Source organism: Oncorhynchus mykiss, chromosome 17, assembly GCF_057628025.1.
Source record: "Oncorhynchus mykiss isolate SJ-2025 chromosome 17, ASM5762802v1, whole genome shotgun sequence".
In the NCBI taxonomy this organism is placed as follows: domain Eukaryota; kingdom Metazoa; phylum Chordata; class Actinopteri; order Salmoniformes; family Salmonidae; genus Oncorhynchus; species Oncorhynchus mykiss.
This window is the reverse complement of record NC_143038.1, coordinates 32,694,526-32,721,222: the sequence shown is the minus strand read 5'-3', so window position 1 is coordinate 32,721,222 and position 26,697 is coordinate 32,694,526. Positions and strand designations below refer to the sequence as shown.

At 40.2% G+C, this 26,697-nt stretch overlaps 2 protein-coding genes across 4 annotated transcripts; both read right to left on the bottom strand.

Annotated features, from left to right (window-relative positions):
• Positions 1–1,341: 1,341 nt before the first annotated feature.
• LOC118940041 (uncharacterized) lies at positions 1,342–15,275 on the bottom strand. Of its 3 annotated transcripts, XM_090205245.1 has the most exons (12): positions 15,142–15,275; positions 13,325–13,612; positions 12,771–13,052; positions 11,221–11,532; positions 10,474–10,536; positions 10,281–10,304; positions 9,588–9,644; positions 9,382–9,474; positions 9,216–9,234; positions 9,076–9,107; positions 8,926–8,966; positions 7,869–8,264 (listed from the first exon to the last, which is right to left on the bottom strand). In XM_090205245.1, exons 4-12 carry the CDS (start codon positions 11,393–11,395, stop codon positions 8,097–8,099), a joined length of 672 nt encoding a protein of 223 aa, XP_090061371.1. In that variant the 5' UTR covers positions 11,396–11,532; positions 12,771–13,052; positions 13,325–13,612; positions 15,142–15,275; the 3' UTR covers positions 7,869–8,096. The 3 variants fall into 3 exon arrangements, with proteins under 3 accessions (XP_090061370.1, XP_090061371.1, XP_090061369.1); XM_090205244.1 differs by lacking the exons at positions 13,325–13,612; positions 15,142–15,275 and adding an exon at positions 1,342–1,862 and having other exon boundaries at positions 8,198–8,264; positions 12,771–13,077; XM_090205243.1 differs by lacking the exons at positions 13,325–13,612; positions 15,142–15,275 and having other exon boundaries at positions 12,771–13,077.
• A 3,224-nt stretch (positions 15,276–18,499) lies between these two features.
• LOC149975910 (uncharacterized) lies at positions 18,500–24,968 on the bottom strand. Its single transcript, XM_090205246.1, has 7 exons — positions 24,814–24,968; positions 24,455–24,487; positions 22,384–22,689; positions 22,186–22,242; positions 21,723–21,839; positions 20,776–20,877; positions 18,500–20,583 (listed from the first exon to the last, which is right to left on the bottom strand). The coding sequence occupies exons 1-7, from the start codon at positions 24,869–24,871 to the stop codon at positions 20,519–20,521; spliced, it is 738 nt and encodes a 245-aa protein (XP_090061372.1). The 5' UTR covers positions 24,872–24,968; the 3' UTR covers positions 18,500–20,518.
• Between the last annotated feature and the right edge of the window lie 1,729 nt (positions 24,969–26,697).

The window sequence follows — 26,697 nt, the reverse complement described above, 5'->3', positions numbered from 1 at the left end:
ATAAAGGAAACATTTGAATACATTTGGGACAGTTTTTAGTGTGTGTGGGGTGCGTTTTCCTGTCATGGTTTAGATCGATTTCTAGAATTTATGCGAAGGCGCATTGAAGCTGTTCTTGCAGCTGGTGGAGGCCAAACACCCTTTTTAACACACTTTGTTGGTGTTTTCTTTATTTTGGCAGTTACCTGCATGACTTTACAGATAATTGTATGTGTGGGGTACAGTGATGAGGTTATTAAAAAATCGTGTTAAACACTATTATTGCACACAGAGTGAGTCCATGCAACATATTATGCGCCTTGCTAAGCAAAATCTTTTTTCTGAACTTATTTTGGATTTCCAAAACAAAGGTGTTGAATACTCATTGACACTTGTTTTTTTTTTAACGTAATTCCACTATGACATTTATTTTCATTTTTTATTTTAACTTTATTTAACTAGGCAAGTCAGTTAAGAACAAATTCTTATTTTCAATGACTGTCTAGGAACAGTGGGTTAACTGCCTTGTTCAGGGGCAGAACAACTGATTTTTACCTTGTCAGCTCGGGAATTCCATCTTGCAACCTTTCGATTACTAGTCCAAAGCTCTAACCACTGGATTACCTGCCACCCCGTTATGGGTTATTGTGTGTAGGCCAGTGACAAAAAAATCTAAATTTCATACATTTTAAATTCAGGCTGTAACACAACAAAATGTGGAAAACATCAAGTGGTGTGAAGACCTTCTGAAGGCATTGTATGTTTTACCATTTAGATATAAAAGCACTTTATCTATATAGACCCCACATTTGGCAGGGTAGCCTAGTGGTTAGAGCATTGGACTAGTAACCGGAATGTTGCAAATGCTGTGTTAATAATGCTGTGTTAAATAAAGGTAAAATAAATAATTAAAACATTTGAAGAAGAAGAAGTCACAAGTATTTGGACAAACTAATTTATGGTGTATTAAGGTAGTCAAACATTTTGGATTTTGGTCCTATATTCTTTGCACCCAATAAATACATCAAGCTTGTGACTCAACAAACTTGTTGGATGCATTTGCAGTTTGTTTTGGTTGTGTTTTAGATTATGTTTTGCCCAATAGGAAATTAATTATATCCAACCCCTATGGAAGGAGGTATCTCACAGTCAACATAATATACATAATTACAGTAGATTTAACATTTACTAGGGGGAAGAAATAAGTCAAATGCTCAAAGGGGAATATGCCCCGGACCCCTCCGAATAAAAAATATTTTAAAAGTAACTGATATTATGGATTCACATGTCACAGAAGCCACTTGTCCATGTGTAATACAGTAGAAATATTACCTGTTAAGCAACTTATTTACAGTAACTGGATGAGTGATAATAAAGGATGTCGTGTGAGAAAGAATGTATTTGTGTGAGACGTGTGAGACATAGATACAGAAAGCCAGAGGTGTAGTTTCAGTGTGTCTGCAGAAGACTGTACAACCCATCAGGCTGGGCTGAGGTTGCTGGTCTGTCGGGGATTGAGCTGTATACATGGTACATATCAGACTAGAGGAAAGAAACAGATTCACTTTAGGGCTTCGAATCTACATTACAGTAAATGTAATTCATAAGGGACATTTTACGAGGATGTAACACCCATCTTAAACTGAAAGTCATAAAACTCAGTAAGAGAGACTTTACATTTTTTTTTAACCTTTATTTTACGAGGCAAGTCAGTTAAGAACAAATTCTTATTTACAATGACTGCCTACACCGGCCAAACCCGGACAATTGTATGCCGCCCTATGGGACTCCCAATCACGGCCTGGTGTGAAACAGCCTGGATTTGAACCAGGGTGTCTGTTGTGACGCCTCTAGCACTGAGATGCAGTGCCACTCGGGAGCCACTAAAGTGTTGTCAGAAGTATATGAGAGAGAGAGAGAGAGAGAGAGAGAGAGAGAGAGAGAGAGAGAGAGAGAGAGAGAGAGAGAGAGAGAGAGAGAGAGAGAGAGAGAGAGAGAGAGAGAGAGAGAGAGAGAGAGAGAGAGAGAGAGAGAGAGAGAGAGAGAGAGAGAGAGAGAGAGAGAGAGAGAGAGAGAGAGAGAGAGAGAGAGAGAGAGAGAGAGAGAGAGAGAGAGAGAGAGAGAGAGAGAGAGAGAGAGAGAGAGAGAGAGAGTTGAGTTGAGTTTGAGTTTTTATAAAACCTTTATTTTTTACTCAAGTGTTAACATAAATAATGACACACTGCCTTTTCAGAAATGAAATAACAAAATGTAATTCCTAAACAAAAATAAATACATAACATATACATTCAACTTATTTCAGCAGCAAAAAATAATTTCCCCTCCTCTACAAAACAAAGTGCTCCTTCGTAAGCCCACTTCTCCTCAAATAATAGGAGATCTTTTACAGCTGAAAAGAACTCAAAATCTACTTTTATTCTTGCTTTCACTAAACCTTTAAAAACACATCTTACATCCTGCCCATATCCCGTTTCTATCTTATGTTTCCTACTCAGAAAAATTGACATCTTAGCTTGTCCCAAAATAAAATTTAACATTTGACATTTTCTTTTCTGTTGTTTACTATATTGAAACCCCAAAATAAAAACAGTGTTATTGAAAAACTCCCCTACAGCTTTAAACAAAGATTCCAACATTTCCAATAGCGGTTTTATCCTCTCACACTCCATAAAACAGTGAAAAATGGTTTCTCTTATATTACAAAAAGGACATCCATCTCTAACATCTGAGTTAATAACAGATACAAAAGCATTAACTGCAATGATGCCATGTAAAACCCTCCATTGCATATCACCAGTACCCTTTTGTAACGGTGGTTTGTACAGTGCTCTCCATGCTGGCTTTACCTTGTCATCAATGCCCAATTTTACCCTCCATGGAGTATCTTTTCTATTTTTCAATTTATCTTTATTCAACACCTTGACACACCCCCTATACAATTCCTTCCCATTCACCTCATCCAAACCCACCTCCTCCAACCCTCTCAAATCCAGCAATAACGCCTTTCTTTCTGACTCTGGGATATTTGGTGTAATCCCTAGTTTTGGAAATGAGACGTCTTCATCTTGCACCTTCTTCTTGTGGCTACTAAGCATATCCCATTCTTCCGCTGACAGAGCCTTCCTACAGCTCCCCAGCATTTGTCCGACAATCCTTTCCGACCTCATCCCCAAATGTTCTGCCACCCTTCTTCCATCCATTAAGGCGGGCCCAGCCATGGCCATTAACTGTCTTAAGGTGATGATTTTCCCCTTCACCAGAATCTTGGAGAAATGTGGAACAGCTGCAGTTGTACAGTCCAGTCTCGCCCCATACACCAGAGGTTCCTCCAACAGCCAATGCACTGACTCCGCTGAAGTTCTTCTGGACACCTTCATTATGCTCCACACTCTGAGAAGGCCTCTATAAAACGGAGGTACTCCCTCCCTAGAAATCTGGCTACTATCAACCAGAAATAAAGCCTTCTTTAAACCTAATCCTCCAACCCTCTGTAATATAAGACCTGCCACCCCTCTCCACACCACATTTTCCGGTCCATAAAGCAGCCTTTGAATGAACTGAAACCGGAAAGCAGCAGCCCTACTAGCAAGATGTACAAGACCTTGTCCCCCCTCCTCTTTTGACAAATACAAAACACTTTGTGGAACCCAGTGATATTTATCCCAAAAGAAATCCACAATAATTGCCTGTATCTTAGCCAGAAGGCCAGATGGTGGTTCTAAAACTGACAACCGATGCCACAGTGCAGAGGCAATCACATTGTTAACTATAATAGTGCGCCCTCTATATGACATACGAGATAGTAACCAACGCCATCTCCTCATCCTCCCTTCCACCATTTCAACCACCCCACTCCAATTTTTTTCCATAGTCCCCTCATCTCCTAGATACACTCCAAGATACTTAAAACCTCCCTTACACCATTCTAGCCCCCCTGGCAAAGCCATGATCCCTCCAGACCATTCTCCAATCTGTAAAGCACAACTCTTTTCCCAATTTACCTTTGCAGAGGATATTCCTCTAAAACGATCAACCATTAGACTCAAGCTATCCACCTCCGCTTGATTTTTCACTAGCACAACTACATCATCAGCATAGGCTGAAAGACGAATAGGAGGAATATCCTCTGAAAGGCACACCCCTGCAATGCGACTTCTAATGCTATTTAGTAGTGGCTCTATAGCAATAGCATATAACATCCCAGACATAGAACATCCCTGCCTAATACCTCTACACACTTTAAAAGGAGCACTCAAACCACCGTTAACTTTCAATACACTTTCAATGTCACCATATATCACCTTTATCATGGCAATAAAACCAGAGCTGAACCCAAACGCCTCAAACGTGTGCCATAAATATTGATGTTCAACTCGGTCAAATGCCTTTTCCTGATCAATTGAAATTAGACCAGCATCCAACCCAATAGCCCTAGAGACGTCCAAAAAATCACGAATCAGAGAAATGTTATCCCCTATCTGCCTGCCAGGAACACAGTAGGACTGATCCGTATGTATGATTTGCCCCATCACCTCCCTCAGCCTGTTGGACAAAGCCTTTGACAATATCTTATAATCAGTACACAATAAAGCCACCGGCCTCCAGTTCTTCACCTCCCTCGGGTCACCCTTTTTGGGCAGTAGGGTGAGGACAGCCCTTCTGCAGCTTATTGGTAGTAACCCTCCGGTTAAACTATCATTAGCTACTTCTAACCAATCCTCTCCCAACATAGCCCAAGAAGACTTAAAAAAGTCAACGGGAAGCCCATCAATGCCTGGTGCCCTTCCATTTTCCATGCCTTTTAATGCAGTGTATAAATCCTGCAAAGACAATGGTTGCTCAAGCTCAACCTGAGCTTCTGCAGGCACCTTTGGGAGCCCATCAAAGAACTGCTGTGTCACTGTTTTGTCCTCTTTGTACTCACACTTGTAGAGCTCAGCATAGAACTCTACTGCCCTCTTTCTAATTTCACTAGGGCTAGTGAGCTCTTGTCCAACAGCTGATTTGAGACAATGAATAATTTTTCTTTGTCCATTCTTTTTCTCTAAACTAAAGAAAAATTTGGATGAGGCATCCATTTCAGATATGCCCTGAAATTTACTTCTCACCAGTGCCCCCTGTGCTCTGATACCCAGCAGATCTGCCAATGCAGCTTTTCTCCTCTTGAGGGCCTGAGTATGGCCTCGATCTCCTGTGGTCTCAACCAACGTCATGAGTTCCACTATTTCAATCTCTAGGGCTTTCATTGATCTGGTGATATCCTTGGTGACATTCCTCGTGTATTGATTACAAAATTGTTGAATCTGGATTTTCCCTATATCCCACCATTGTTGAAGGGATACAAAACTGGCCTTTTGAGACCTCCACCTCTCCCAAAAAATACTGAAACATTTCCTGAAGTGAGCATCACTCAATAAAGTTATATTAAAATGCCAATATGCGCTTTTAGGTTTTACATCGTTAATGAACACCACCTCTGTTATTAAACAATGATCAGAAAATCCCACTGGAGTTATCACACTTGATTTACAGACCTGAGATTGATGCTCAAAAACATAAAACCTATCTAACCTGGCCATAGAGATGATGTTCTCTCTCACATGCGCCCAGGTGTACTGCCTTGTTCCTTCATGTTGACTCCGCCAAATATCACACAGTTCATTTGTTACAATAAGGCGTTTTAAAAATGTCCTTGAGGCTATATGAGGTTCTTGGTGATTTCTATCTAAATCGCTAACTGTGCAGTTAAAATCCCCAGCAATAAACAAATAATCTTCTTTGTTACATTTCTCAATGGTATTTGATAATGTCTCTAAAAAACATACCCTCTCAACTGTCACCACTGGGGCATATACATTTATCAGACACATATTGATATTTTCATACCTTGCTCTAACTTTTAATAACCTCCCCTCAACTACCTCTTCAACCTCGTATGACAAAGGCAAAAACCCTTTTGAGAACAAGATAACCACACCCCCACTTTTTGAGTTTTTATGACTACACACCACTGTCCCCCCCCCACTCCTGTTGCCACATAACTTCATTTTCCAAATTACTATGCGTTTCTTGCAGAAAAATTATGTCACTTCCCTTTCCCCTCATTAACTCATACACCATGGCTCTTTTTTTAACATCTCTTGCCCCATTTACGTTTAAAGAAGAGATCTTAAAACTGCTCATGGATAAGAAAAAAAAACAGAGGAAGATACAGCGACCACATCTCTTTACAGAATTAAAACTGCAACTGAACTCTTTCATTTTCTTTAGAATTTACATCACTTATTACTCTCGTGACCACTTTCTTGAGTCTAGCAATTTCAGGGCTTTTCAAACCTCCCCCTGTAATTTTTGACATCAGAAACTTTGCTGATTCAATAAACAATTCACGTTCAGGGAAAAAATCAGTTACATTGTAATCCTGCATATATTTCTTCCCTTTTGTCAACTTCAGAAATTGACGTATCTTCTCGATCCCATACCTCCCTTCCACCCCATCTATCTCACTATATTGTTGTGACGCGTCAGATGACTCACTCTCGCTATCCTCCCCAGAAGAAAACCCCATCTCTACAACCTGTTCATCTTCACCTGATTTATCCATCTCTACCTTTCTCTTAGAATTAGACCCTTCACCACCCCTTAAATTCTTCCTTTTACTCCTCGGTATTTTGAAAACATCCGCTTCCTTTTCCGTTATTTCAATCTCCTCTTGACCTTCAATTTCATTTTCCAGCACCACCTCAGCGACGGCAGTCGCAATCTCACCTACTGTTTCCCCTCCCTCTTTGTTCTGATCTACCACAATTGCCCCCGTATCCACAATGCCTTCCTCTCCTACTTTTCCAACCACATCTGCCCACCTTCTCTCTTCCCCTACACCTGTAGTATTTTCATCCCTTCGCTGTGGTACGTCAGTTGCACCCGCACTAAAGCTACTACCAGGCTCAGCGCGCTCATTCTCGGAACAATTACGCACCAAATGCCCCTCTCTTCCACATCCAAAACATTTCATTGATTCAGTAGATGCATAGAAGACATAATCAAATCCATCAATCTTAAAACTAAACGCTAAATTCAGTTCATCTCCTTCCTTTTTTAAAATCATATGCACTTGTCTCCTATGAGACACGACATGTTTCAACAACGGAGATTTGCATCCAAAAAGAACCTTCTTTATTGTAGATGCGATTTGACCATGGCGAGATAATTCTCGCTCTAACACTTCATCTCTAACAAATGGTGGCACGTTAGAAAGCATAACTTTCTTCGCAGGATTCATAAGCGGAAATACCGGCGTCTGTGTCTCCCGCAACACAACACCCCTCTCAACTATCTTATTCACCTTTTCAATTGAATCTAAGAATATCACTACAGCGCTATTCATCCTTGAGGCTGATTTGATGCTATCATACCCAATGATAGCACCCACAGCCAAGCTACATTCTTCCACTGAACACCCAGCCGCAGCAGGAATTTTTACTCCATGCCTCCGACTAAGTTTTTCAAACTCTACATTCCCGCGAGTGGCCATTGCAACCAGCCCCACCCGCTGGTTGTGCCCTCGCGAAAAACCAACCTCAAAGATCCCACCACCCCTATATGTGCTTAGTGATAGTTAAACAATATACCCTTAAAACAACTAAACTAATCAATATATATATATGTACATACCAAAACCCAATAGAGTGAAAATAAATTCCATTCGCTCTCGCAAACACTCTGCTTGACGACTCACTCCCAGCATGCACTCCGACGAGAGAGAGAGAGAGAGAGAGAGAGATACTGTAATCCTCTAGTCAGTCTGTCTGTGAAAACAATGCTACATATCATAATATAACAATATAATACAATGAATTGTACAACTATGTATGAGTGTGTGTTTGAGGTGGGATCATGTGTATTTCACATGTCTACATTGCATGTGTGTTACTTAGTCGAGTTTGCCCTCTTGCGTTAGTAACAGCCAAACATAAGAAGTGCAAGTAACAAGGCTTGATGTAATTTCACACTTCTCCTCATGACTCAAACCCCTCTGCAGATCTACATCTCTATTCTCACGCTCCACAGATGCTCTGACACATTCATTTTTTAATTAAGTGTTTTAATTTTAAGTGTCATATATGTGTTTTGATAAGGTTGATATGGTTAGGCCCAAAGTTTAAGCATGTATGGTAGCTGTGCACGTGCAGATGGTTCTGAGTTCTGAGGGACAAACCTGAGGGCATGAATGTGTACAGTACAGAAGTGATCTGAGAATCGATTCCAGCATCCCCTGAATCCACCTGTAGTGGAGAGAGAGGGAGAAGAGAGAGACGTTTTATCCTCCAGTCGTAACAAACTGTCTGTCTATTCTATTCTCTAACTCGAGACATGAACGGCACCCTCTTTTGTATCACAGGAAGTGTTTGTGGGTTTTGTGTTATTCTGAGGTCTACACATGTCCAATGCAAGATGTAGGTTATTTGATCAAAAATAGTTTATAAGACTGAACTCTGTACCTACTTAGGAACACATTTACAAGGTTTAATATGAATTAATGTATTAAGAAATTATTTCTGGGGAAAAACATCTTATTTGATAATAAATATAAATTGCCATATAAATATGTAAATAAATATAGCTGTTGATTTGATACTTTGAACATTCATATGTTGAAGCACTACTAATGTAACATTAAGGTCTTGATCCTCAGATCAGACAGTCAGAGAGCAGAGGATGCTGGTGAGAGGAGTTATAGGAGGACAGGCTCATTGTAATTGTTGAAATGGAATGAAGAGAATGGAGTCAAACACATTGTTTTGATGTGTGTGATGTGTTTGACTCTGTTCTGTTAATTCCGTTCCAGCCATTACAATGAGCCTATCCTCCTATAACTCATCCCACCAGCCTCCTCTGTCAGAGGGGTACATGTGTACAGATTCCACTGTAATGTAGAATAATCACCATGACTCCACTGCTCACCGCTCCCATAGACACCAAATCATCTACAACAGAAACACAATGAAAATTTAATTACAGTGTTTATACATGCGATTATATAGTTCTGTAAGTCATATGTGTGTGTATGTTTGATGTATTTTGTTTGGAACGTACATTGGCTGTGAACATCCTGTCTGGCTGTAGGTCTGTACAACATAAAAGTATAAGAAGGTTGTGGTAAGAACATCTCATCATGGACAATACAGAACTAAAGGTTGATACAATCTGCATCATATTCATTAGGGAATTCTTACCTCTGAGAATTGGTTTTCTCTGAAAAACAAATGAGGCTAAATGAATGATATTGAATATAGTCTAACCTATACAATATCATCAAAAGGAGTTGCCAAAGGCACTTACATTAATGTCCGCAGGGTAAATTTTAAAAATGATTTGTTACGCAGAATCAAATGTACTCACTGGTCCTCCTGCAGAGACAGACAGCTGTCAATCCTACCAGGAACACACCCACTCCAGAAGCCACACCCACTGATGCCTGCCATAATTGCCCCACTATTTGGTGACATGATGACATCGGGAGAGGTCATTAGCTCTTGTTCTTCTAAGAAAATGTGCACAGCTCTGTTTTCATGTGTGAGAAAAGACAGCTAGAAAAGGATACTTACACAGAATGCTTTCTTGACTGTTTGATTCCACTTCACTTTCTGTGGAGCTTTGACCTCCTGGTCACATGCAAGAGAGAAGGACAACTTAATAACAGAGTTAGGAAAATATTTCTAAGAAGAGACAAATTGTTTGATTAATCCTAAAGCCTTGACTGAATTGTCAGTGGTCAAAGTACAGCAAACAGTCGACCCTGATGCAAAGCAAATCATTGGATCTGATTATACAAAAATACATCTAAATTGGTTGATTTGAATCAATCAAATATCAACCTCTTTTTGTAATGAGGCAAATTTGTGATGTAAAAAAAAAACATTAACATGGAGAAGATAAAGCTACTCTATTTGTTTTACTTATATTTGCTAACTAGATAAAGATGATTAGGAGAACTGATGAAGGATTCACTGCCCTGCTAGGGGTCAAAGGGGAGGTCAAACCTGGTGAGAAGATATTACTCATATTACACAAGAACAAATGAAAGTGAATGTAATATCTAAGGTCTTTCAATAAGCATGAAGAGAAGTACACTACACATTACCTACAAATCAGATGGACTAAAAGTGGTTAAAAATCTGGACTGAAAATACAAGCAGCTATGAATACATCTATTAGTTAACCAGTCAGAGCTTTAGTGAATGAATGTGAAAAAAGATATTGTATTTGCAAACTAAGTTAAAATTGGTGGATCTACTTACTGGTAGTTGGTGTCACTGTGGTGTCTGGGGTAAAGGTACAAGTAACAGTTGAAACTAGTGGGAAGCAATATGATTACACAAAAATAAGGTTTTACATTCACATTTGGGTCACTTCATTTTACAGGCCTGTAATCTAAACTCTTGATTGTATAATTACTATTTTCAGAGATGGTCATTTAGAGGCCCAACACACCTTCTGTAGGACTCACTGTCGTGCTGGGAGGCAAAGTAGATCGAGAACCTGGAGTCAAACCCACTGAGAAAACACATAATAATACAATTAGCATATTATTCATGGTTTGTATTAATGATCATCATGGTGTTGTTGGCCTTTAGAAATACCTTCATGACTTGTCTATTCAAAGTGGGAAAAGTAGGACTATAAAATCACTACGGACAGATTGCTTCCTGCCCTGGTAGATTATGTTTCTCCTCATTATAGAGATGATAAGACCAATTCATAAGGTGATCAAGTCTTTCATGACAGATAAGCTGTTGATTGTTGTTGACAGCTTCCTAGAATAAAGTCACCATGTTATCTAACAGCAGAAGCCTAACAGAGTATAGATACGATCTAAACACTCGACTAGATGAACACAGACATTATAATACTTGTGCTGATGATCCCAGGCGTTGGTGTTGAGGCTGGTGTCATATCTATAGAACAGCTTAATTATCTAACAGAACAGCTTCATTTACACATATTTACACATACACATATTTACACAAATATGTGGACTTCCTGCTATAGAAGGTGTCTGTATAGTTGTTGGATCACTGATGTGAACTCCCACCAGATCTAAAATCATTTGGGATTGAAATGTGGTATTTAGTTTGTTGGTCAGAATTAATATAGTCATACTAGGAAGATGCTAAAATCAAACTGAGTCAGATCATGAAGACCTGCAGCACTGATAGATTTGTTTAGATAATGTCTCACCTGTAAAGCTGTACCCATCACTGCGTGGAGAGAGAGAGTTTGGTCCTGAGCTCACTCTGTAGTCACAGCTCACCTCCTTACGCATCACTGACTGTAGACGACTGATCAGATCACTATGTTTTGGAGTGAATTGACAGAACTGCTGTCCGGATAATGAGGTGGCTTTTCTCTTCATGATCTTTGCTGTGAAGGATGGCTGACTCTCCTCTCCAACATACAGGTTACAGGTGGTGTCAGGACTGACGGATCCAGGAATCAAACAGATGATGTTGAAGTCCTCATCAATATTGACTGTAATGTCTGGTTTTGGATCTGTTAGGGAGACAGAGACTCCTTTTTGCATCACTGTATTTGAACATAATGTATATGTCACAAGTGACACTGACTCTTACTAAACTAGACCCTGCCATTCTCTTTATATTACGTGTCAGCATGTCTTATTTGATATCATGCCTATTTATGAGTGCCAAATAATCATGTGTGCTGTGTGTTTACAACGATTGCCTTTCACTTAATTCCTTACATTCTCACGTGTGAAATCAAATTGAATCAAATTGAATCGCACGGACAATTTTGCCTGCTTGTATGGTGTGCAGTGATTCCACAGATCTTCCTCTCCCTGCTCGGGAGGAAGAGCCGGACCCTGTTCGGGTAGAGCCGAACTAATCCTGCTCGTGTAGAAACGAATTAACAAACCCTGCTCGGAAGGACCCGGGAATCACCTGCTGTGTTAGTTTGTCCCGTTGCTTCTAGTTAGCCTAGAGCCCTAAATCCCAGCCTATTTATACTTTTCTAATAGGACTGTAGTGATACTGTGTATTACTGTGTAAAGCTGATTTTATAAAGAACCTTTGATTGTACTTTGGCCTCTCTGTGGTTGTTTGCGTGGGATCTTAGAACTCTACTTTTAACATTTACATTTCAAATATTTATTGTCTTCACAACAACTATTTTGAAATGACATTGGATGGGATTGTGATTTAAACAGAATCATTCAAGACAATCTGAATATAACATTTCATACCAAGACTAGTAAGAGGGACAGAACCACTGTGCATCAATGGATAATAAGTTTCTACTGTGTAAAAACATCTCAGTTTGATCTCAGCTGATGAACTTTGACCTGCCCACGAGAGCAGCTCAGTCCCTGTGAGTGATCACGTACAGGGTGAGTGTTTAGGATCTCTCCCCTCTGTGTAGAAGTAACACTGAGACACAGAACCAGATGGAGGAGTCTGACAGCTCAGCTGAACTGAGTCTCTCTCTCTGATGACTGTAGAACTGACTGTCAGCCTGGGAGGAGGTGGGTCTCTTTGAACTTTGCATTTAAAAAAACATTACAGGTAATCCATCCATACTAACAGTATGGAAAATCCATTAATAAAATGTTCAACTATGTCAGCATTTATGTTTGTATAAGGTACAGTAAATAATATCATTATGTGAAATGCAGACGTTTAAGAAATACGACAGAAAATCTAATTTTCACAAAGAGCATAATTAATACGGTATAACAGTGAAGTGTATCATTGTTTAAACCACCTACTTACACTGAACAGTGACTGAGACAGGGTCACTAAAAGGAGATGTGTGAGACTTCCATACAGTGTAGTAACACGTCACTTTGACCACATCTGGAAACGTTTGATCTGCCCTCTTGAGCAGCTCTGTTCCTGTGAGTGTCTGAGTACAGGATGAGTCTGGAAGATTCTTCCTCCCCTCTATGTAGAAGTAACAGTGAGACACACGGAGAGATGGAGGAGTCTCACAACTCAGCTGAACTGATTCTGTTTCTCTGATGACTGTAGAACTCACTGTCAGCTGAGGAAGGTCTGTGAGAATAGGGGGATTACGCATTTAGCATTTTGTGGTTTTGAGAAATGTACTGATAGTCTAATCCCTCCTTGTTATTTCAGACTTAATGATCTTGAGTCAATTACTTTATGCAGCGACAGTATGGGAAATTAAGGAGATATAATATATTGCTTGATTGTTTCACGTAATAGATTATGACAACACACAGTATGATAACATATCACAAGAGGAACATGGTAATGATGGCACAACAGTACATTGTTTACAACCATTCAAATAGTCTTCTTACCCTGAATTGTGACTGTTGAAGGCTCACTGTATATGGATCTAAACTGTGAACCTGTAGCACTGTACTGACATTGGAGTTTGACTTCAGCTGGTGAACTCTGACCTGTCCACCTCACCAGTAGTGTTCCTGTGAGTGTGTGTTGACAGGGTGATGGAAGGGTGAATTCTACTTTCCCCTCTATTTTGAAGTAACACTCAGAGACAGATGGAGGAGTCTGACAGTTCAGCTGAACTGAGTCTCTCTCTTTGATGACTGCAGGAATCACTGTTAGACTGGGCTGAGGAGGATCTGTGAGATCAGTGGGATGATGGAGTGACTTTTTAAATTGAATTATAAATTCATTTTCAATGTTTAACTACTCATACAGATAATGTACAACTTAATATTATATGAGTTTGAAAGGGAAAAACAATTAAGATGCTGTTGTCTATTTAAGCAATAAACAATGAGAACCTGTGCCAGGAACAGCCCTTAGGAGGGAGCTATCACACAATAATCCTCGGCTTAGATGGACATTTTGCTTTTATAAAACGGTTGCCAACATTTAAACAAAAGATTAAGGACATGTCTTTCATTAAAGACGTATTATTGTTCTGACTAAATGTGTTTTATTTACATCCTTCCACCAGGACATATGCTCATTTTGGAACGTTGCTATATGGGCACAGCCAAACAACGGAAGTGAGGGATTTCTTTCTGACCAGAACTGCACGAGGGCGATGCGTACAACGTTTGCAAACACAAAAAAATTGTCTATTCACTATTCCATCAGACAACCAGACATCACCATTCAATTTATAAACTTGATCTCTACTGTAAAAAGTATTTAGATATTATATCCCATTTATTTTAGACTGGCATTTGTTTTTCAACAGTGTAGATTTGTATTCACCTTGCTGTCTGTCTCCGACATTTGCAACATTGTTTCAATATTGAATTTTGTATTGTAGTGGGCTAGCTCCACTGAATAATGTCCTGGAGAGAGAGCACATTTTCTATGCCAGGCGAAACCTCGCATCGAGTCATTAGCTCATTGTTTTGGATGTATCCCCCCAAAATATATAGAAAACAGCTTAACGAAATGCAAATACAGCTTCTTTGCTGTTTTTCTGGTTGCACTGTTTGACGTGACAGTGTTAACAGTGTTAGCGAGCAAGCAAGGAATAAGAACGTTGACAGCCATCATGGATCGACCAGCTGGCTTGGGTACCAACCCTAGATTTGTGTCAGGATTACACTGAATATACCAAACAGTCGGGGCATGGATTTAACAATGTGTAGAAAGCATTCCACAGGGATGATGACCAATTTTGACTTCAATCCTTCCCACAGTTGTGTCAAGTTGGCAGGATGTCCTTAGGGTGGTGGACCATTCTTGATACACACAGGAAACTGTTGAGCGTGAAAAACCCAGCACTGTTACAGTTCTGGCACCTAGTAGCATACCCCGTTCAAAGGCACTTAAATATTGTATCTTGCCCTTTCCCCCTCTGAATGGCACACATACACAATCCATGTCTTTAACCTGTCTCTTCCCCTTCATCTATTTACTGATTTAAGTGACTTTAACAAGTGACATTAATAAGGATCATTACTTTCACCTGGATTCTCCTGGTCAGTCTATGTCATGTAAATCTTTTGTATACCCAGTGTATACAGCATCTCATGGAAGGATGAAATTGTATGGATGAATTCATCAAAATAACGTTTTTATTGAAAATATGTCAATCATTTGAATATTTTGGTAACCCGTTGTTTAGTCTGGTAGCCCAAAAAGTTACATATTGCAGCTTTAAATTCATAATAATGATACTGACCTTTTGCTTTGAGGTACTGGAAGGTATCTAGACATTACAAAATGGGCCATTATCATGCTCTTTTTGCCATTATGAAAAATAAGAAAACATGAGATGGAATCACTTTACACAAGCTGGCGAAGCAGAACAGTCTGTAATGTATTCACAGCCATGTTAACAAGCTGTGGTCATTCTTATCTGTATAAAATGCAAAATAATGACAGAGAAATTAAAAATCAATAGGATGATCAATGGAATAAGACACTCTTATTATAACCATAACATGTTGAAATATTAAGAGTTCCTAAAGTAAAAGACTAAAAGAGGGGAAAGAAGAATGGAATATCCTGTCGCACAAACAGATGGAAGGAAAAATAACTCACCGAAAAGGAGGATGAGCAAAAACAGACGACCAGCCATATCAGGGATGAACAATGTCATTTTTTTAGACAGCTACATATATACTGTTAGTCTGACTTCACAGACGATGGTGGCAGTGACTGGGACAAAGATTAACTGTTGTTTCAATAGAAATGCAGATGTGGAGCTTGTTCACAAGAAAACCACAGATGTCTCATATGACAACTATGGGCTAATGTCATGTTGCAGAGGACAAGGAGGCTGAACATTCAGAATAATTTATCGGTAATTCTTTTTAGATTCAAAAGCTACCTGTCTTCAACAAAATGTATTTTGTATCATTATTGCAGGCAATTCAATTTCTAAAACCAACAAACTAACTTGTTTGTTTGACTTGGAGTCAAACAAATAGTTTTGATGTGTGTGATGTGTTTGACTCTGTTCCGTTAATTTCATTCCAGCCATTACAATGAGCCTGTCCTCCTATAACTCATCCCACCAGCCTCCTCTGTCAGAGGGGTACATGTGTACAGATTCCACTGTAATGTAGAATAATCACCATGACTCCACTGCTCACCGCTCCCATAGACACCAAATCATCTACAACAGAAACACAATGAAAATGTAATTACAGTGTTTATACATGTGATTATATAGTTCTGTAAGTCATATGTGTGTGTATGTTTGATGTATTTTGTTTGGAACATACATTGTCTGTGATCATCCTGTCTGGCTGTAGGTCTGTACAACATAAAAGTATAAGAAGGTTGTGGTAAGAACATCTCATCATGGACAATACAGAACTAAAGGTTGATACAATCTGCATCATATTCACAAGGGAATTCTTACCTCTGAGAATTGGTTTTCTCTGAAAATTAAATGAGGCTAAATTAATTAAATTGAATATAGTCTAACCTATACAATATCGTCAAAAGGAGTTGCCAAAGGCACTTACATTAATGTCCGCAGGGTAAATTTGAAAAATGATTTGTTACGCAGAATCAAATGTACTCACTGGTCCTCCTGCAGAGGCAGACAGCTGTCAATACTACCAGGAACACGCCCACTCCAGAAGCCACACTCACTGCTGCCTGCCATAATTGCCCCATTATTTGGTGACATGATGACATCGGGAGAGGTCATTATCTCTTGGACCACATTATTGTTCTTCTAAGAAAATGTGCACAGCTCTGTTTTCATGTGAGAAAAGACAACTAGAAAAGAATACTTACCCAGAATGCTTTCTTGACTGTTTGATTCCACTTCACTTTCTGTGGAGCTTTGACCTCCTGGGCACATGCAAGAGAGAAGGACAACTTAATAACAAAGTTGTGTAAAGAAGAGACAAATTGTTTGATTAATCCTAATGCCTTGACTGAATTTACATTTGGCTATATTTGCAAAATTGGTTTTTGCTTTAATATACAAAAATATTTAGCAAACTAAAATAAACCTATTGGCTAAACTTACTTTCAGTCTTGCTGGGGTGTCAGTGGTCAAAGTACAGCAAACAGTCGACCCTGATGCAAAACAAATCATTGGATCTGATTATACAAAAATACATCTAAATTGGTTGATTTGAATCAATCAAATATCAACCTCTTTTTGTAATGAGGCAAATTTGTGATGTGGAAAAACAAAACATGGAGAAGATAAAGCTACTCTATTTGTTTAAATTATATTTGCTAACTAGATAAAGATGACTAAGAGACCTGATTAAGGATTCACTGCCCTGCTAGGGGTCAAAGGGGAGGTCAAACCTGGTGAGAAGATATTACTCATATTACACAAGAACAAATGAAAGTTAATGTAATATCTAAGGTCTTTCAATAAGCATGAAGAGAGAAGTACACTACACATTACCTACAAATCAGATGGACTAAAAGTGGTTCAAAATCTGGACTGAAAATACAAGCAGCTATGAATACATCTATTAGTTAACCAGTCAGAGCTTTAGTGAATGAATGTGAACAAAGATTGTATTTGCAAACTAAGTTAAAATTGGTGGATCTACTTACTGGTAGATGGTGTCACTGTGGTGTCTGGGGTAAAAGGTACAAGTAACAGTTGAAACTAGTGGGAAGCAATATGACTACACAAGAATAAGGTTTTACATTCACATTTGGGTCACTTAATTTTACAGGCCCGTAATCTAAACTCTTGACTGTATAATTACTATTTGCAGAGATGGTCATTTAGAGGCCCAACACACCTTCTGTAGGACTCGCTGTCGTGCTGGGCGGCAAAGTAGATCTAGGACCTGGAGTCAAACTCACTGAGAAAACACATATTAGCGAAATTAGAATTTTATGAATGATCGTATTAATGATCATCATGGTGTTTTTGGCCTTTTGAAACACCATCATGACTTGTCTTTTTAAAGTGGGAAAAGTAGGACTATAAAATCACTATGGACAGATTGCTTCCTGCCCTGGTAGATTATATTTCTCCTCATTATAGAGATGATAAAACCAGTTCATAAGGTAATCAAGTCTTTCAGGACAGATAAGGTGTTGATTGTTGTTGACAATTACTCAAGGCTTTGATCAAGTGCACACTAGTGCCACCTGCTGATCATCGAATTTAGAGCAGCCAAATTATTATAGATTATGTCCCACACCCCATAGTGTGTGTGCAGTGTAGCCTTTTTGTCTTCTACCAATCAGGTGGTTGTTTGACGAAACAAAGCTTTTGACGTCATTGATCACGTGCTTGTGATAAGGTGATATGGGCATCGGCACACTACGATTTCAACGCATACCTCAGAGCTCAGGCATCAAACATAACATCACTATACCGGATGAGTCCACAACATTATTTGGGTACAAATTAACAGAATATACATTTTTTTTAAAGTGAGATCTCCACTGGAAATATACTTTAATAGGCTCCTTGTGGCAACTAGGCTTTGTTAACCCAAGTCATTAAATCAAGAATAATGTGATCCAAGGTGAATGGACTTTATTTTCTGAATGTGGTAGTAGCTTACCTGCCAAATGAGCCAACTTCATGGTACCAGTTTTGAATATAAAGTGGTGTGTTTATTAGATAAGTCAACATTATATGACAAACATATTGGACATGGGCTTGCTGTTTAATATAATGTAGCTCAACGTGTGATCACTCTCCCTTGCCAGCTGGCAGTCAGGGGTAGGGTCAAGTAGCCCAAGCCAAAGGCCACTGACGACACTGATCCCAATGTGGAGAAGGCTCCAAAGGCTGCCATGATTGGAGCCAAGAAGACTAAGGACAAGGAAGCCGGTAAACTGAATCCACTGAATTGATTGTGCTCATCACTCCTAGGATTTAGACATCACCCTATAATCTGCCCAATTGTATGGGATCATTGTCATTGAGCTACACCTATTGCAATGGAGGACATTTAACATTGCTCATTCAATGACTTGTATGGGTATCCCTCTTCTCCTTATTGTGTCTATGATTGCATGCATATACACACATCACTAACTCTTGTCTCTAGAAGCTGAGAAGAAAAAGGTTACAGCCAAAAAGCAGAAGGAGAAACCTTCAGAGGCAAGTGTGGTTTCAGTTATGTTCTGACTATTGGCATTGTTCAAGTGGTTTTGGGTTATAAGGGACTTTTTTTTACACTTTTGTCATGGGTACTGTTCCCTATTTGGGCTTTACCATGGTTGAATTGAATCTCAAATTGAATCTCATGTTTTAAATGCTACCACAAACCAGCAGCATTGCAAACCTGTCATTTTCATCTTTCAGGATGAAAACTCAGGAAGTCCGCAAAAGCATCTGTTTCCAAGGTGGCCCCTGCTAAGAAGATCAAGTCAAAGAGGACAAAGGGGCAGAGAGGACAGCTGAGGATCAACCCAAAGCACAGAAGACTACCAAGGGTGAAGGGGCAGCCAAGAAGGGTGCAAAGGCCAAAGCTTTCCAGAAGCCTGCAGAGGGTGTCGAAGTGGACACTGCTGCTCCTGAAACTAAAACCGCAGGGAAACGAGGCAAGAGGGCAGCAGCAGAGTGTACTCCGTTTATCCACTTTGTATGTTTTTAAATAAAGCAGTTTTTTCTACTACTTGTTTGTGGCATTTAAGTGTAGACCTAGCTGCTGTAGAATGTAATCTCCACTTTTCCTGTAGAGAAGTGTTGGTGGTTGCTAGGGGTTTATAAAGATGTTTAATGATTCACTGATGCAAGTTTATATAATATATATATATATATATATACAGTGGGGAGAACAAGTATTTGATACACTGCCAATTTTGCAGGTTTTCCTACTTTCAAAGCATGTAGAGGTCTGTAGTTTTGTATCATATGTACACTTCAACTGTGAGAGGCGGAATCTAAAACAAAAATCCAGAAAATCACATTGTATGATTTTTAAGTAATTAATTTGCATTTTATTGCATGACATAAGTATTTGATCACCTACCAACCAGTAAGAATTCCGGCTCTCACAGACCTTTTCTTTAATAAATCCACTTCTAGCATTGTGGATGAAGGGGAGGAAACAGATTTGAAGAAGGATTTCTAAGCCTTGAGACAATTGAGACATTGATTGGGAAAGACAAAACATTTACTTGCCTTTGAGCGGAGTATGGTAGTAGGTGACAGGCGCACCTGTTTGTGTCAAGAACTGCAACGCTGCTGGGTTTTTCACTCTCAACAGTTTCCTGTGTGTATCAAGAATGGTCCACCACCCAAAGGAAATCCAACCAACTTGAAACAACTGTGGGAAGCCTTGGAATCAGCATCCCTGTGGAACGCTTTCAACACCTTGTAGAGTCCATGCCCCTAACACTAGTTAGTAACTAACTTCAAACTGGGGGGAGGGTGTTCTTAATGTTTTGTACAGTCAATGTATGTATGTACACTATGTACATTAAGTTTTCAACTTGCCGTGCAACGCTATCATGCACTCAATTTCAAAAGAAAAATGACAAATCTCAAAGATGCATAAAGCGTAAAACTTTTTTTTTAAATGTAAAAATATAATTGTGTGTGTGTGTGTGTGTGTGGCATGTGCGTGCGTGCCTGTATGTTTGTAGGTATGCACAGTGATTTAGCACACTGTCAACGAAAAGTCTTCATTGCTCTGGTCCACCCTCCTGCTTCTCTTTGGAACAGCTGAAAAGACAGATGTACGGTGTACATTTTAGTGTCATATTCACATACACCTTTAGCGTAAACAACATGTACACAAATCACATTTATTTATTTTTTTACTTAGCCTTGCTATGGCCCAAATCATCATACATTACAATCTATACATTACTATTTCCTATTGGCTTATAGGAAGTGATTGACAGGTAAACTGACCTTTAGGGCATTGATGGGAGATGACATAGGATATAAGTACTCCACAAGTAGCCAGTAGGAACAGCACAGTGAGAATGTGACGCCACAGGAAATCAAGGGGCTCTGATGGAGAGAGAGGAGAGGGATATCTTTATGATATATGTACTGTAGAATGTAGTAAAATGCTACTTCATTGATTTAGGGATATACACTGAGTATACCAAACATTGGAGACAGCTTCCTTAAATATTGAGTTGCACCTCCCCCACCCCATTTTGCCGTCAGAACAGCCTCAATTCGTTGAGTCATAGACTCTACAAGGTGTCGAAAGCGTTCCACAGGGATGCTGGCCCATGTTGACTCCAATTTCCACAGTAGTGTCAAGTTGGCTGGATGTCCTTTCAGTGGTGGACAATTCTTGATACCAGTGGAGGCTGCTGAGGAGAGGATGGCTCATTGTAATGGCTGAAACGGTATAAATGGAATGCCTGATACAATTCCACTCATTCCGCACCAGCCATTACCACGAGCCCGTCATCACCAATTAAGGTGCCATAAACCTCCTGTGCTTGATACAAATGGGAAACTGTAGAGTGTGGACAATCTTTAGCCTTTTGAGGTAGATTTAACAAGTGACATCAATAAGAAAGGATAATATATTTAACCTGGATTCACCTGGTCAGTCTAGGTCGTGGAAAGAACAGGTGTTCTTAATGTTTTGTAAACTCAGTGTAAGACGGTAGTGTCCTGTAACATTGTTTTCAGTCACATTGTCTTTTCTATGTTGGGAATGACAGCGGTTGAAGTTGACATTGGATTGTTCATGGAGCTAAACATGGAGCTACAGTATAAGATCATTCTAAAAGTAACTATATACTGTAAGTGTTACACATTTTGTACTTGTTGTCAGAGAATCACCAGCAGCCTCTCAATTCCTGTTAAACCACAATGCTGTATATTATTCTTACCTTTCTCCATTGGAGTCCGTGTGGGGTCAGTGGTGTTTCCTGTAGAGATCTCTGAGGTTGTGACGAGTGGAGCGGTTGATTCAGTAGAATGAGGAGTCAGGATGACAAATACGGTTTCTGAAATGAGAACAACATCAATTGACATTATCTTATTTAGAGTTGTTGATTCCTTTAAAATCTGTGGTTTGAGTTGAGGTACATTATTCATATTAATCATTCTTTAATCATGAATTATTCATATTTATACTCAAGATTGCTAATAAGTATAGGGTTGACGTGTTATGTACTTATAATTGGATATTTGCAACAACAACAAAAAATTGTCTCTAGAGGACCAACACACCTGCTGTAGTATTCACTGTTATGCTAGGATAATGTAAAAAATTTGATCACAACAACAGTGTTCTGTTAAAAATCATATTGAAACAAAGGTAAACATGTGTAACAGCTGCATGTGGACTACCTGCTATAGAAGGTGTCTGCATAGTTGTTGGATCACTGATATGAACTCCCACCAGATCTGAAATCATTTGGGATTGAAATGTGGTATTTAGTTCGTTGGTCAGAATGAGTATAGACATACTAAGAAGATGCTAAAATCAAAGTGACTCAGATCATGAAGACCTGCAGCACTGATAGATTTGTTTAGATAATGACTCACGTGCAAAGCTGTACCCATCACTGCGTGGAGAGAAAGAGTTTGGTCCTGAGCTCACTCTATAGTCACAGCTCACATCCTTACGCCTCACTGACTGTAGACGACTGATCAGATGTTTTGGAGTGAATTGACAGAACTGCTGTCCGGATGCTGAGAGGTGTTTTCTCTTCTTGATCTTTACTGTGAAGGATGGCTGACTCTCCTCTCCAACATACAGGTTACAGGTGGTGTCAGGACTGAAGGATCCAGGAATCAAACAGATGATGTTGAGGTCCTCATCAAATTTGATTGTAATGTCTGGTTTTGGATCTGTTAGGAAAGGACAGAGACTCCTTTTTGCATCACTCTATTTGAATGTAATGTACAGTGGGGCAAAAAAGTATTTAGTCAGCCACCAATTGTGCAAGTTCTCCCACTTAAAAAGATGAGAGGCCTGTAATTTCAGCATAGGTACACTTCAACTATGACAGGCAAAATTAGAAAAAAAATCCAGAAAATTACATTGTAGGATTTTTAATGAATTTATTTGCAAATTATGGTCGAAAATAAGTATTTGGTCACCTAAAAAACAAGCAAGATTTCTGGCTCTGACAGACCTGTAACTTGTTATCAGTATAAAAGACACCTGTCCACAACCTCAAACAGTCATACTCCAAACTGCTGACCTGCAGAGAGCTGGGACCAAGGTAACAAAGCCTACCATCAGTAACACACTACGCCGCCAGGGACTCAAATCCTGCAGTGCCAGACGTGTCCCCCTGCTTAAGCCAGTATATGTCCAGGCCCGTCTGAAGTTTGCTAGAGAGCATTTGGATGATCCAGAAGAAGATTGGGAGAATGTCATATGGTCAGATGAAACCAAAATATAACTTTTTGGTAAAAACTCAACTCGTCGTGTTTGGAGGACAAAGAATGCTGAGTTGCATCCAAAGAACACCATACCTACTGTGAAGCATGGGGGTGGAAACATCATGCTTTGGGGCTGTTTTTCTGCAAAGGGACCAGGACGACTGATCCGTGTAAAGGAAAGAATGAATGGGGCCATGTATCATGAGATTTTGAGTGAAAACCTCCTTCCATCAGCAAGGGCATTGAAGATGAAACGTGGCTGGGTCTTTTTAGCATGACAATGATCCCAAACACAGCGCCCGGGCAACGAAGGAGTGGCTTCATAAGAAGCATTTCAAGGTCCTGGAGTGGCCTAGCCAGTCTCCAGATCTCAACCCCATTGAAAATCTTTGGAGGGAATTGAAAGTCTGTGTTGCCCAGCAACAGCCCCAAAACATCACTGCTCTAGAGGAGATCTGCATGGAGGAATGGGCCAAAATACCAGCAACAGTGTGTGAAAACCTTGTGAAGACTTACAGAAAACGTTTGACCTCTGTCATTGCCAACAAAGGGTATATAACAAAGTATTGAGATAAACTTTTGTTATTGACCAAATACTTATTTTCCACCATCATTTGCAAATAAATTCATAAATAATCCTACAATGTGATTTTCTGGATTTTTTAAACATTTTTGTCTGTCATAGTTGAAGTGTACCTATGATGAAAATTACAGGCCTCTCTCATCTTTTTAAGTGGGAGAACTTGCACAATTGGTGGCTGACTAAATACTTTTTTGCCCCACTGTATATGTCACAAGTGACACTCTTACTAAACTAGAGCCTGCCATTCTCTTTATATTAACTAACAGCATGTCTTATTTGATATCATGCCTATTTATGAGTTCCATTTAATCATGTGTGCTGTGTTTACAATGATTTCCTTTCACTTAATTCCTTACATTCTTGCGTGTGAAATTAAATTAAATCGGATTGACTATTTTGCTTGCATGTATGGTGTGGGGGATGATGGAGTGTGTCACTTGTCATTCAATTATAAATACATTTTCAAAATTTAAGTACTCATAGATATTGCAGCACCTGATATACGTTTGAAAAAAATAAATAATTAATTCACTGTTGTCTTTTAGATGATAACAATTTATCCACAATTATGTAGTTTGGGTTAACAAGATAACTTTGATTGATTGATGGTATTATTATTTAGTAAAAGTTAAAAACACTCACAAGGACCTTGGGCTTCGATGTATTGGAAGGTGACTGGAAATAACACAATAGGTCGTGATCAGGTAAATGTGCCATTCAAAAATAGCATGATAGACAAGAACACTTTGTAGAAGTTGGTAAAGTATCATATACAACAATGGATCCATGGGCATGTTGTCAAGCAGTAGTCATTCTGATCTGAACAAAATATAATGATAGAGAAAAATACATCAATAAGATGATCAATGGAATAAGACACAATTATTACAGACATGAGATTCTGAAATATATAAAGAGTTCCTGAAGTAAAATATTAAAAGAGGAGAGAGAATCCTGAAGAACTAACAGATGATGGAACTTGGAATGGAGGAATAACTCACCGAAAAGGAGGATGACCAAAAACAGATGACCAGCCATATCAGGGATGAACAACACCATTTATCAGACATCTACAGACTGTTAGTCTAACTTCACAGAAGATGGTGACTGTGTCAGAGGGGATTGTTTGAATAGAGAAGTAGATGTGGAACTTGTTCACAGGAAAACCACATATAGCAGAAACCAGTTTCATACGGAAAGTGTGGCTAACGTTGCAGAGGAACAGTCAGAATAATTTATCAGTCGTTATTTTTGTTGTCTGTAGCTATTTGTCTTCAACAGATGATTTTTGCATCAGATGGTGTCACACCCTGGTCGAAGTATTTTGTGTTTATCTTTATTTATTTGGTCAGGCCAGGGTGTGGCATGGGTTTTTGTAGGTGGTATGTATGGGGATTGTAGCTAGTGGGGTGTTCTAGCTAAGTCTATGGCTGTCTGAAGTGGTTCTCAATCAGAGGCAGGTGTTTATCGTTGTCTCTGATTGGGAACCATATTTAGGCAGCCATATTCTTTGAGTTTGTCGTGGGTGATTGTCCTTAGTGTCATTGTTCTGTGTTAGGATACACAAGTATAGGCTGTTTCGGTTTTCGTTAAGTTTATTGTTTTGGTAGTGTTTGTGTTTAGTGTGTTTCTTCATTAAACATGGATTGCAATAGACACGCCGCATTTTGGTCCGACTCTCCTTCACACCTAGAATACCGTGACAGAATCACCCACCACAAAAGGACCAAGCAGCGTGTCAACAGGCAGGAGCAGTGCGAGGAGATGCGCAATAAGGATTTCTGGACATGGGAGGAAATCCTCGACGGGAGAGGACCCTGGGCTAAACCAGGGGAGTGTAGCCGCCCAAAGGTGCAGCGGGAGAAGAAACAACAGGAGCAGCCCAAAGAGGAGTATACGACTTGGGAGGAGATCGACAGGTGGGCGGCCGACCCAGGGAGAGTGCCGGAGCCCGCCTGGGATTCGATGGAGCAGTGCGCGGAAGGATATAGGAGAATGGAGTTTGCGAAGCAAGCAAGGCGGCGCGGATGGAGGCCCCATAGTCAGCCCCAAAAATTTCTTGGGGGGGGGCTCAGGGAGAGTGTGGCAGAGTCAGGAGCCAGACCTGAGCCAACTCTCCCTGTTTATCGTGAGGAGCCAAGGAGACCAGAACCAGAGCCGGTGTTGGAGGTGAGTGAAACAGAGACTGTGAAGGAGTTAATGGGGAAATTGGAGGAGAGAGAAATGAGGGAGTTGCTGTGTTGGTGCATTTTGCATAGAATTCGCCTGACGGAACGTGTCAGGGATTTGATGGCACCTGGGTTAGCGCTCCATACTCGTCCTGAGGTCCGTTTTAGTCGGCTGGTGAAGTTAGTTCCAGTCTCACGCATCAGGCCTCCTGTGCCCATCCCTAGCCTTGCACGTCCTGTGCCAGCACTACGCATCAGGCCTACAGTGCGCCTCGCCTGTTCAGCGCAGCCAGAGCCTCTCTCATCTCATGCGCTATCGGAGTCTTCCGCCTGTTCAGCGCAGCTAGAGCCTCTCTTCTCTCCTGCGCTATCGGAGTCTCCTGCCTGTTCAGCGCAGCCAGAGCTTTTCTCCTCTCCTGCGCTGTCGGAGTCTCCCGCCTGTTCAGCGCAGCCAGAGCCTCTCTTCTCTACTGCGCTATCGGAGTCTCCCGACTGTTCAGCGCGGCCAGAGCCTTTCTGCTCTCCTGCGCTGCCGGAATCTCCCGCCTGTTCAGCGCAGCCGGAGCCTCTCTCCTCTCCTGCGCTGTCGGAGTCTCCCGCCTGTTCAGCGCAGCCAGAACTGCCAGTCTGCATGAAGCAGCCCGAGCTGCCAGTCTGCAAGGAGCTGCCAGTCTGCAAGGAGCTGCCAGTCTGCAAGGAGCTGCCAGCCTGCAATGA